General features: G+C 44.0%; 1 protein-coding gene across 2 annotated transcripts in view; it reads left to right on the top strand.

The window, feature by feature from the left end:
- The window catches only part of LOC142312236 (uncharacterized), a 78560-nt gene extending 65449 nt beyond the window's left edge, over positions 1-13111 (top strand). Inside the window, exon 5 of one of the 2 annotated variants that reach the window (XM_075351151.1) lies at positions 10686-13111. In XM_075351151.1, coding sequence (XP_075207266.1) covers positions 10686-12189 — 1504 coding nt within the window. In that variant the 3' untranslated portion in view covers positions 12190-13111. Of the gene's footprint in view, positions 1-10339 lie in introns of both variants that reach the window. The other variant, XM_075351150.1, reaches the window with a different exon arrangement.
- Positions 13112-13325: the final 214 nt, after the last annotated feature.

Below are 13325 nucleotides of genomic sequence, written 5' to 3'. Positions count from 1 at the left end.
TTGCCTGGGGTCGCCATCAAACCGCAGAGAAGCAGACCAATGAGGACCGTAACTTGGAGCTAGATATGCTGCTGGGGTGGCGACTACGGCTGGAATAGGATCAGGGGACACAGTGTCAAGGTTTGCAAGTGGGTGTGCACTGACTGCAAGTAGGTCAGGATCCAGTCTTGCTGTTCCTGTTGATGTGCTATTTTTTACTGCATACCTGCGAGCTGAGCAGTACTGGAGCTGGCAAAATCCATGGCCTAAGCAAACTGTGATGCTTGTGGGAGTAGACCCACAGGGCCACAACACTGGCTCAGCCACGAGGTGCGTAGCTAAGCGACTACCTCTTCTTCACCAGAGCCTCTGATAGTGAAGATAGGTTTGTGCTGGGAGGTAGCTGCCAGATGCTACTTCAGGTAGTCCCTGTACTGCAACAGTTGGCCCCGGAAGTCGGAGATTGGATACTGACTATCACTGATGTTGTCGGGTACAGACCATACGGCTACTGTAGACAAGTGCAGAGAATACGGCTGATACAACAGGTGCAGTAGATATGACAGGTCCTGCAAGCACAGTTGGTTTAGATAGATGCAGTAGGTACAGCGGATACAAGGAAACAGACACGTGTTAGAACTAGTGATGGGTAGTTCGTGAGTGAGTAGTTCAAAATGAACTACTCCTCAGAGTGAACTAGTTCATCTAGTTCACCATCCTGACAGAGATTAGTTCATTATGAACTAAACAGAAAGTGGGAGGAGACAGAGAGTGATCCTCTACAGCTCCAGGAGGCTCCTGCTCTCACACTGGCTCTTTATAGCTCCTGATGCTGGAAAAGGAGGTAGTAAAACACTAGACCACACATCAAATACAAATATAATAGTAATAATAATATTAATAAAACTGAAATTGCAGAGTAGACAGACACACCTCATATGTGTGTATGAGGGAGAGAGAGTTTCTGTGTATGGTTCATGCCCCTCACCTGTCTGTGTGATAAGATCAGCCTCCTGTAGAGGATCGGCCTCCTGTAGCCTAGATCAGTCTTGCTAAAATCTTTACCACTGGCTCATGTTCTGTTCTCAAAATGGTGGCTGCTGAACTGCTTCTCAGCTCCCTCATACACATTCATTATGGGTCAGTACTTTACACTACCACAGTGGGCGCTGCTGGGCTCAGTGAGATGCATCAGACTGAACTAGGCTGTCCTGATTCATTCTCAATACACTTAGTTAAGCAGCTCATATAGTTCATTTAGTTCACAGGTCACATGATGCATTTCCTGTCAGCTCCTCACAGGATAGGGTCAGAGAAATACTGAACTAAATGAACTAATCTTTTGAACTAATCTTTTCAGTGAACTAGTTCATGGTGAACTAATCACCAAAATGAACTAGATTTCCCATCACTAGTTAGAACACACTGCAGAAGACTCAGCAAACGGAACATGACCTGACAACTAGCAACGCATTGCCCAGGCACGTCCAATAGGGGTAGGATGCCTTCACCCCTTCACCCCCGGGCGATTTTCCGTTATATTTTTTAGTTTTTGTTTTCTTCCGAGAGCCGTAACTTGTTTTTATTTCCTTGACAATCTTACCATATGAAGGCTTGTTTTTTCAGGAACTAGTTGTACTTTTAGATGAAACCATAAGTTTTACCGTATAGTGTACTGGTGAACGTCAAAACAATTCTAAGGGCGGAAAAATTGCAAAAAAAAAGTGCGATTGTATGATTGTTTTTGGGCTATTTTATTACTCACTATATGGTAAAACCGATGTGTCGGTGTGATGTCTCAGGTCGGTACAAGTTCGCAGATACCAAAACATGTATAGGTTTATTTTTTCTGAGGGGATAAAAAAACATTCAGACGTTTGTCCCAAAATAGATGTACACTTTTTGCGTCATTTTCCGCGACTTGTAGCGTTCTCATTTTTAGGGATATGGGGCTCAGTGACCACTTATTTTTTTGTGTCTCAAGCTGACGTTTTTAACGATACCGTTTTGCACAAATTCTATGTTTTGATCACCTATTGTTGTATTTTGCGCAAAATGTGGGACTACCAAAAAAACGTAGCTTTGGCGTTTAGAATTTTATTGCGGCTATGCCGTTTACCGATCGGATTAATTTTTATATTTTGATCGGGCATTTCTGAACTCAGCGATACCAAATATGTGTATATTTTATTATTTTTTTTAACCATTGAATTGTCAATGAGGCAAATGGGGGTGATTTGAACTTTTAGGGTTTTTTTTTATTTTGTTTTCATTTTTTAAAACTTTTTTTATTTTACTAGTCTTCCTCAGAGACTATAAGGATCAGCAGTCTGATCGCTGGTTCATTTCTGTTGATCAAAGCTGCACAGCTCTGATCAGCAGAAATGCAGCGTTACTGTTACAGTGCTCTGCCGGCTGTAACAGGAACTAAGTCATGATAGCGACATGACGTAGATAAATGCAGTAGACATGTGAAATCAGCAGACATGTGCAGGGATTACTACCGGCTCACCACAGCAGCCGGTGGTGATTACACCAACATGATCTAGGACGTACCCAGTACGTCCAATGTTGGTAAGAGGCTAAATACCTATTGCTTCTCAGCCATAGGCTCAGAGTCACTTTCGGGTTAGGTCACACTGGTCCATTAAAATAGGTGCGCGCGCTCTAAATTCACTCCCAGGAGATAGCGGCAGGGACTGGGGACACTGAAGCCACTGCTTCGTGGCAATGAGGGTAAGTGTGCCTGCGTTCCCACTTTGGAAAGGGTGCAGGACAGTGCAGGGATGCCGGTAACCGCTTTACTAGCTATTTTAAAAGTAATACAGTGGAACCTCGCTTAACGACTAACCCAGTTAACGAGAATTTCGCTTAACAAGCAAAGCTTTCTGTAAATTTGTAACTCTGTTTACGAGAAATCTTTGCTGTACGAGCAAAATCCTCACCGCAAACACTTCCGGTTCCGTACATCCACCGCACTCTGACCCGCTCTTACAGTCCACACAAACACACACAAACAAACACGCACGCACACACATACAGTATTATGCTCATTTTACCTTGCGTTCTATCGCCAGTCTCATGGTTCTTGTAGTTCGCCGGCTCATCACGATGAGAGAGGAATCCTCGCGGCAAACTACAAGACCCAGGAGGCCGGCGATGGAACGGAAGGTGAGGTGAGCATAATGTGTACCTTCAGTTCCATCGCCGGCCTCCTGGGTCCTGTAATTCACCGCTCCAGGAAGTGTATCGGCAAGCATGGCGACGAGGCAGGAACTTCGGCTGTCACTCAAAGGCAGCGCTCTGACCAATCAGAGGCAAACGGCTCCTGCCTTTGACGTCAGCGCTCTGGGTGCGGAAGTTCCGCCCTCGTCGTGATGGTAACCCAATACACAGCCCGTACTAGTGAACAGCAAGTCTCAGGAGACGGCGAGGGAACGGAAGGTAAAGTGAGCATAATATGTGTGTGTGCGTGCTTGTGTGTGTGTGTGTGTGTGTGTTTGTGCATGTGTGGAATGGCACAATAGGGGACCAGGATGGGACATTTAACAAGTTGTGGAACGAATTGTCTGCAATGCAATTATTTCCTATGGGAAATCTTGCTTTGCTGAACGAGTAACTTGGTTAACAAGCACACTCCCAGAACAGAATGTTCTTGTTAACCAAGGTTCCACTGTATCCTTAAGTAGAGATGAGCGATGTTCGATGAGAACCATTCGCCAATTTCAAATTCGAGTGATTGTGGGCGGTGTTAGAGTTGTTCGACGAACTCGAACGATTCGCTTCAAGTTCGGCCGTTCGAGTTACCGTTCGATAACGGTTCGATCACCAAAAGTGTGGCTTTTCACAGTAAGGCTATGTGCGCACGTTGTGTATTTGCATGCGTCCTACGTCCCCAGCACAATCCCTCTCTCTTTCCTATCATGGGCGTGGCGCTGCACGGCTGTCACAAAGCTCCGGTGGCTTTTCCTCTTTTGAAAATGGCTGCCGCTCAGTATTCAATCTGGTATTCCCTGCTTTCCCCGCCCACCAGCGCCCATGAATGGTTGCAGTTAGACACGCCCCAACACTGAGTGACAGCTGTCTCACTGCAACCAATCACAGCCGCCAGCGGGCGGGTCTATATTGTGCAGTAAAATAAATAAATAAATTAAAAAAACCTGCGGTCCCCCCAATTTTGATACCAGCCAAGATAAAGCCACACAGCTGAAAGCTGGTATTGTCAGGATGGGGAGCGCCACGTTATGGGGAGCCCACCACCCTAACCATGTCAGCCAGCAGCCGCCCGGAATTGCCGCATCCATTAGATGCGACAGTCCCGGGACTCTACCCGGCTCATCCCGAATTGCTCCGATGTGGTGGCAATCGGGGTAATAAGGTTAGGTTAATCATGACAGGCGTCTGCCCGAGATCCATGATTAACGTGTAAGTGAAAGTAAATAAACACAGACAGCGAAAAATCCTTTATTTGGAATAAAAGACAAAAAAAACCCTCATTTACCTGTTTATTAATCCCCAAACACCTCCAGGTCTGAAGTAATCCACACGACGCTCTCACCTCTGCTACATGAAGCTGACCGGGAGCAATGTAGAACACGAGCGCTCTGTGTCAGCTCCACGTAGCAACTGACGTGAGCCGCGCTGTCACCGGAGACTTCACTCAGGTAGTGCCTGCGTGTGATCTCCCTCTCTCCCTCTCCCTCTCTCTCTCTCTCTTTTTCTCTCTTTTTTTCTCGCTCTCTCTTTTTCTCTATTTCTCTCTGTTTTTCGCTCTCTCTCTTTTTCTCTCTCTCATTCTCTTTTTCTCTCTCTCTCTCCTCTTTGTAGCTGAATAATCCACTTCTGGATTCTCTACTGCAATACAGAGGTCAAGATTACCAAATCTTCCTATGCTTTTCATTAGAGGCAGTGGCTCAATGGGTAGAGCTACTGCCTAAGGAGAATTAGTTCACGAGTTCAATTCCCGGCCGTCCCGGTAAAGAATTTAATTGAATTTATTTTTAATTTTAAATTATAATTATTATTTATTTATAATTCTAATTTAATTGAATTATGTACTGAGTGGAGGAGCCGGACATCAGCTGTGAGCCGCGGGACACACCTCTAAAATCGGAGTAGTTCACGGAATGAGGCTGCATTGCTCTCTTCTCTCTCTCTCTCTCTCTCTCTCTCTCTCTCTCTCTCTCTCTTTAGGGCGCTTTACACGCTACAATATATCTTACGATGTGTTGGCGGGGTCACGTCGTAAGTGACGCACATCCGGCATCGTAAGTTACATTGTAGCATGTAACATTTACGTGCGATTGCGATTGAACGGTAAAACGTTCATCGCACGCACACACGTCGTTCATTTCCTAAAAATTGAACTTGAGGTTCTTCATCGTACCTGGGGTAGCACACATCGCAGTGTGTGACACCCCGGGAATGATCAACAGATCTTACCTACGTCCTGCAGCTCCCGCCGGCAATGCGGAAGGAAGAAGGTGGGCGGGATGTTTACGTCCCGCTCATCTCCGCCCCTCCGCTTCTATTGGCCAGCTACCGCGTGACGTCAATGTGACACCGAACGTCTCTCCCACTCCAGGAAGTGGATGTTCGCCGCCCACATCAAGGTCATATGGAAGGGTAAGTACGTGTGACGGCGGTTTATTCGTTTGTGCGACACGTTCAACAAATTGAACGTGCCACACATACGATGGGGGTGGGTACGATCGCATATGATATCCTATGCTTAATTGCAAGGTGTAAAGCAGGCTTTACTCTCTCAGATCTGGCGATGACCAGCTGATGCGGTCACCTGACGGAATCAGCTGACACTAAAAGTCGAGCGGTGAGGCCGGCTTTTTACCGCCCGGATGGCTAAACTATCAGCTGCTGCTGTCGGACAGTAGTATTTTGGGGTTTTTTTGTGTAGTTTTTTTTTTGCACTGATGCATCAGCTGATTGTATAAAAGCAGTTTATACAATCAGCTGCTGTGTCATGTGATGCGCGGGACCCTTGACCCAGGATTACTGCGGAGGGGGGTTCTTTATTTCAATAAAGATGGAGTCACTAATTGTGTTGTGTTTTATTTCTAATAAAAATATTTTTCTGTGCTGTTTTTTTTTTTTTATCTGTATTAGAAATTCATGGTGGCCATGTCTAATATTGGTGTGACACCATGAATTTCGGGCTTAGGGCCAGTTGATAGTATACAGCTGGCCCTAACCACATTATTACCCAGCGAGCCACCCGTCACCAGGGCAGCTGGAGAGTTGGATACAGCGCCAGAAGATAGCGCTTCTATGAAAGCGCCATTTTCTGGGGCGGCTGTGGACTGCAATTCGCAGCAGGGGTGCCCAGAAAGCTTGGGCACCCTGCGCTGCGGATTCCAATCCCCAGCTGCCTAGTTGTACCTGGCTGGACACAAAGATTGGGTGAAGCCCACGTCATTTTTTTTTTTAATTATTTCATGAAATTCATGAAATAATTAAAAAAAGGGCTTCCCGGCCGGGTACAAATAGGCAGCTGGGGGTTGGGGGCAGCCCGTAGCTGCCTGCTGTACCTGGCTAGCATACAAAAACATGGCAAAGCCCACGTAATTTTTTTTTGGGGGGTGGGGGGGGGCAAAAAACTCCTGCATACAGTCCTGGATGGAGTATGCTGAGCCTTGTAGTTCTGCAGATGCTGTCTGTCTGTATGGAGGAGAGCAGACAGCAGCTGCAGAACTACACGGCTAAACATCCTCCATCCAGGACTGTATGCTGGATGGAGAGGCAAGGGGGAGAAGAACTGCAAGGCTCAGTTTACTTCATCCACTAGTGTATGCAGGAGAGTCAGACAGCAGCTGCAGAACTACAAGGCTCAGCATGCTGCATCCAGGACTGTATACTGGAGGGAGAGACAGGGGGAGCAGAATGACAAGGCTCAGCATGCTCCATTCACTAGTGTATGCAGGAGAGCAGACAGCAGCTGCAGAACTACAAGGCTCAGCATACTCCATCCAGGACTGTATGCAGGAGTTTTTTGGCCACCAAAAAAATGACGTGGGCTTCGCCATATTTTTGTATGCTAGCCAGGTACAGCAGGCAGCTACGGGCTGCCCCCAACCCCCAGCTGCCTATTTGTACCCAGCTGGGAACTAAAAATATAAGGAAGCACTTTTTTTAAGTATTTCATGAAACAATTAAAAATAAAAAAACACGACATGGGCTTCGCCCCATTTTTGTGTCCAACCAGGTACAACTAGGCAGCTGGATATTGGAATCCGCAGCACAGGTTGGCCCGAGCTTTCTGGGCCCCTCTGATGCGAATTGCAGTCCGCAGCTGCCCCAGAAAATGTCGCTTTCATAGAAGCGCATCATCTGGCGCTGAATCCAACTCTTCCAGTTGCCCTGGTGATGGGTGGCTCGCTGGGTAATAATGGGTTAATACTAGCTTTGTTTAACTAGCTAGTATTAAGCCAGAGATTCTTAATATCAGGCAAGATTGACCCGGCCATTAAGAATCTCCAATAAAGGGTTAAAAAGACACCACACAGAGAAAAAAATACTTTAATAGAAATAAATACACATACACACTTAGAGACTCCATGTTTATTACTCCCTCTCACCCCTCCACGATCCTGGTCTTCTGTCTTCTTTCTCCTTCAACCCATGCAGCTCTGCTACATCAGACAGCACTGCATGGGAGGAAGACGCTGCTGCTCCCGTGCAGTCTAATCACTCAGTGAGTGAGCAGAGGCTGCGGGTTGTAGGCGGTGACGTCACCGCTGCCACCGTTGCTATAGTAATCTGACAGGCGGGTTACTATAGCAACAGTGATCTCCGATCACCTTATTCCCGGTGCCGCTATTCACCGGCTGTGGCATCCAGTCCCTGCATGTGGGCTGACTCTGTAAAGAGCGCTGACATGCAGGAACGAGGAGCCAAGCATGTGCCCAAGCATCTCGCCGGTACACGGAGATGCTCAAACGAGTACCGCGAACCGGAGAGATGCACTGGCAGGACCTAGCATGACGTCTAGCCATGTGACCAGTCTGTAGCCAATTAGATAATAGACACGTGACTGGTCACATGCTATGACGACGTCACGGAAGGTCCTATCATCAGTGCTGGTTACCGGGAGGGCACAGCGATGATTGGAAAAAAAAACGGCGAGAGACAGAGTGCAGGACGCGTCGCGGGGACCTGTAAGTATAATGGCAATGTTTATTAACTGTATGTGTACATGTATAATGTGTTTGTATGTATTTATGTTTGCCTGCCATTGTCTTCAATGGGGTTCGAAGGTGTTCGTTGAACGTTCGCAGAGCATACCCGCCGTTCGACGAACCAAACCAAACTCGAACACTAGGGGGGTGGCTCAACACTATCCTTAAGCCTTTCACCACTGAGCAATTTTCCGTTTTTCATTTTCATTTTTTCCTCTCGCTCTTACAAAAGCCATCCCCCTTTTTTTTTTTGTGGGACGAGTTGTACTTTTGAATGAATCAATTAGTTTTACCATATAGTGTACTGGAAAATGGGAAAAAAATATCCAAGTGCAGTAAAATTGCAAAAATTACTGTTTTGGGGTCTTTTATTTACCATGTTCACTATATGGTAAAACTGACATGTCATTGTGGTGCCGCACATTTATACAATTTCGTAGGTACCAAATAATAGCATTCTTCTTGCCATTTTCCAAGACACATAGCGGTCTCATTTTAATGGCTTATATTTTATGTCATGAGGTGGCATTTTTAATTAAACTATTATTGTGTAGATGCGCTGTTTTGATCACCTGTAATTGCATTTTAAAGAAATGTGGCGGCAAGCAAAAAACGTAAATTTGGTGGTTGGAATTTTTTTCTCATCACGCCGTTTCCATTAAGAGTACACATAAGGCACCAAGCTTTACATGAATGACCAAATAATATCCGTCATAGACCTTATTTGTGCAAATACATATAGAAATTTTTATTCATATTACAATAGTGGCGCAGAACACATATACATTTAAAATCATTTAAAATACACAATAACAAATCACTACCCTCTAAAATGTCCCAGTATAAATGACACTGAATAATTTCACATATAAGGTCTCTGTGTAAACAATTGAGACACTGAACGGCTACACTTGGTAGACATATGGCATGTAAAAGGTATCCTATGTGTGTAATAAAGACTATTATATGCCTTCCAGCGTTCGAGTCACAACCTAGAGTTAGTAGGGAAAAGACCAAAATATTTCATCAGCCAGTATACTGATCCCTGTTGCTGACTGTTGATACTACCCAGACTGCCTAGCATTGTCAATGAAAAAAACAATGCTACAATAATATGCCTGCATTGGAAAAAAAAAGTCCATTTATATATCAAAGGCAAATGCCGGCCTGTTAGCCAAGTACAAAAGATCTGGGTCAGAAACCCATAGTGCCTCACAAATATAGTTACCAGAGACTGGGTGCAAAAGTAAAGGATGATTAATTGCTTTTATATTTTGATAGATCAGGCATTTCTGATTGCAGCGATACCAAATCTGTATTTTTTTTTTTAACTGTTATTTTCAATGGGTCGAAAGTGAAGTGATTTGAGCTTTTAGGTTTTTTTTTTTAATTTTTTCGTATTTTTTTAAACTTTTTTATTTATTTTACTAGTCCTCCTAGGGGGCGTTATACCTGCTCAGTCCGATCGCCTGAGCATCTCTGTTGATTACAGCAGCATTGCTGTGATCAGCAGAAATGTCCTCTCCTGTGAGTGTCGGCTCTCACAGACAGTGAGTCATGGCAGTGTCATGGCAGTGTCAGGGGTCATCAGCTAAGTGTTCACTGCCATGTAAACGAATTGGAGCCCCGTGATCGGGGGGCAGCAGACGGCGATCGGGCAACGGCACGATACCTGCCGTGGCACTTTAAATTGTGCTGTCAGTGTTTCACAGTGCGATCTAAGGGATTCACATATGAATCCAAGAAAGGAATAATTCAGCACGGTCCTTCGAGGTATGATGGCACATTCTTTCTTTACTGTAATAATAATTTAAGACCAGGAGACAAAATGCTAGACATTATCTGTATCTCAGAACAACACATTTCGACAGCACGTCTTACAAATGTTCTCAAGAAAGGAATAATCCAGCACTGTCCTTTTGAGGTATGATGGCAAATTCCTTCTTTATTGTAATAATAATTTAAGAGCAGGAGGCAAACAGATCCACCTGCGCCTGAGAGCCACACGTTTTCTGATCAGATCAGCAAATGTGCTGGGATTACTGCGGGCTCGCCACCGAAGCCTGCGGTAACCGGAAAGAGGCAGCTGTGGACATACCAGTACATGCTTGGGTGTAAATGGATTAAATTTGTATATATTATTGAAATTAAATTTTTATTCTTGGCAGATGACTGTACCAGGAGATCAGAGGGACAGCTGACATCTTCAATTTTTAAATCAGATGACCTTAATATTACACAAGATGTAACTGAAGTGAATTTCACTATTCCAGATATAACCTCATCCCTTCACAGCAAAGATCTTTCATCTGATTCTATTAAACAAGTCCTACCTTCTGATTCATCACCGATTATTAAGAAAATTAAATGTCACATAAGAGGCATTAAAAATCTAAGTTCTTTTACAGTACAGAAGTCATTTTCAGCTTCAGAATATGGAAAAACTGAAGGACAAATTGACACAAGGGAAAAAAGATTTTCTTCAGAGTCTGTTAGTTACCAGAGAACTTCCAAAGGGGAGAAGCCTTTTTCATGTTCAGAATGTGGGAAATGTTTTAACTGGAAATCAAATCTTGTTAATCACCAAAAAACTCACACAGGGGAGAAGCCTTTTTCATGTTCAGAATGTGGGAAATGTTTTGCACGTAAATCACAATTTCTTGCACATCAAAGAACTCACACGGGTGAGAAGCCATACTCATGTTCAGAATGTGGGAAATGTTTTAACCAAAAATCACATCTTAGTACACACCAGAGAACTCACACAGGGGAAATGCCATATTCATGTTCAGAATGTGGGAAATGTTTTGCAGCTAAATCATATGTTGTTACACATCAGAAAACTCACAGGGGGGAAAAGCCTTTTTCATGTTCAGAATGTGGGAAATGTTTTAACCAAAAATCACATCTTAGTACACACCACAGAACTCACACAGGGGAAATGCCATATTCATGTTCAGAATGTGGGAAATGTTTTGCAGCTAAATCATATTTTGTTACACATCAGAAAACTCACAAGGGGGAAAAGCCTTTTTCATGTTCAGAATGTGGGAAATGCTTTGCAAGTATATCACACTTTGTTACACATCAGAGAACTCACACGGGGGAGAAGCCATATTCATGTTCAGAATGTGGGAAATGTTGTAACCAAAAATCGCATCTTGTTACACACCAAAGAACTCACACGGGAGAGAAGCCTTTTTCATGTTCAGAATGTGGGAAACATTTCGCAGATCAATCAAGGCTTAATAAACACCAAAGAATTCACACAGGTGAGAAACCCTTTTCATGTTCAGAATGTGGGAAACATTTTAACCAGAAATCATTTCTTGTTACACACCAGAGAACCCACACAGGGGAGAAGCCTTTTTCATGTTCAGAATGTGGGAAATGTTTTGCTCAAAAATCACATTTTGTTATACATCTGAGAACTCACACGGGGGAGAAGCCTTTTTCATGTTCAGAATGTGGGAAACATTTTGCAGATCAATCAAGGCTTAATAAACACCAAATAATTCACACAGGTGAGAAACCCTTTTCATGTTCAGAATGCGGGAAACATTTTAGCCAGAAATCATATCTTGTTACACACCAGAGAACCCACGCAGGTGAGAAGCCTTTTTCATGTTCAGAATGTCGGAAATGTTTTACAGATCAATCAAGTCTTGCTAAACACCAAATAAATCACACAGGGGAGAAACCGATTTCATGTTCAGAATGCGGTAAATATTTTGCAGATGAATCAAGTCTTGTTATACATCAGAGAAATCACACAAGGAAGAGGCCTTTTTCATGCTCAGAATGTGGGAAATGTTTTACAGATCAATCAAGTCTTGGTAAACACCAAATAATTCACACAGGGGAGAAACCCTTTTCATGTTCAAAATGCGGGAAACATTTTAACCGCAAATCATGTCTTATTACACACCACAGAACTCACACAGGGGAGAAGTCTTTTCATGTTCAGAATGTGGAAAAGGTTTGGCAAATAAATCAAGTATTGCTAAACCCCAACTAATTCAGACAAGGGAGAAACCCTTGACATGCTTAGAATGATGGAAATATTTTACTCACAAATGGCATCTTTTTAAACATTACAAAATGCACAAGAGTTGGAGCCATTATCCTACCTAGAAGGTGAGAAATGTTTTACTTGAAAATTATAATTTATTGACTGTGACGACCTGGACTCTGTCAATGCTTAGCAAGGGTTACATTTCTTAAAATTCAGTCAGACATGAAGATAGTTTGTTTATAGATGGGGATAATCCCTTATTGTTCTACAAGACTCTTGTTGAATCATGTAATTGTTTTGACCACTGAAGGCCAAACACCCAAATAACTCAATTATGCGAACTTCCCATTGTATTACTAAGTGAATTGCTAGATGTGATGTAACGTACCTGTCTCACCCTTGTCTCTGGATATTTGAATATAGCTTGAAATCTAGCCAATAAGAGCCCAGTCTTTTCCACCAATTGTGAAGACCCCAATGGTCTGAATGGCGAGCTCAGGGGTATAAGAAGGAGGACTGTCCATTGCTCAGGGAGACTCTTGCTACATGCTAATAATCTAGGACTTGCGGATCTGATTGGCAAGGCATAACCAATCCTCGATTATAATACTACATGGACTTTAGCATCGAATGCAAGGATTCGGCTTTGATATCAAGGACTACCTAAGGAAGAAATCCAGCTTGGGACAGTCATCTGACTACAGACTTTGCGGACCTCAGCCAGCTTCCTAAATCTGGCGTTATTTCATTCTCGGTGGGTTCCCGCCAAAAGTGGGGTGCTGCTGGATTGGAGTAAGTAGCCCTGGAAGCTCTGAGGCACGGACCTTCTAATCCCTGGTGAGCTAGCAGAAGGGTGAGACTCTGTTGCCTGTTACATTTGTGTGTTTTGCTGGTTATGTGTTATGTGCTGTTAATTGTTTGGAGAGCCAATAAAGTCTTAATATTGTGATTCCCTCACCCTGTGTTGTCTGAGTAGTGTTCCGCCCACGGTTAAGGAGGTCGGCGTTCAGTTGGGATGAGCCCTGGGCCACGCTGTCTTTCTAAAGGCGGCCGGGCCAGCGGACGAGAGCACCCACTGACCCCGTGTCTCCACATTGACCACTAAGAAAAATTCATGAGGAGAAACCATATATTTGACA

This window comes from Anomaloglossus baeobatrachus, chromosome 5 (assembly GCF_048569485.1).
Source record: "Anomaloglossus baeobatrachus isolate aAnoBae1 chromosome 5, aAnoBae1.hap1, whole genome shotgun sequence".
Taxonomy (NCBI): Eukaryota; Metazoa; Chordata; class Amphibia; order Anura; family Aromobatidae; genus Anomaloglossus; species Anomaloglossus baeobatrachus.
This window is presented reverse-complemented; position numbering and strand designations above follow the sequence as displayed.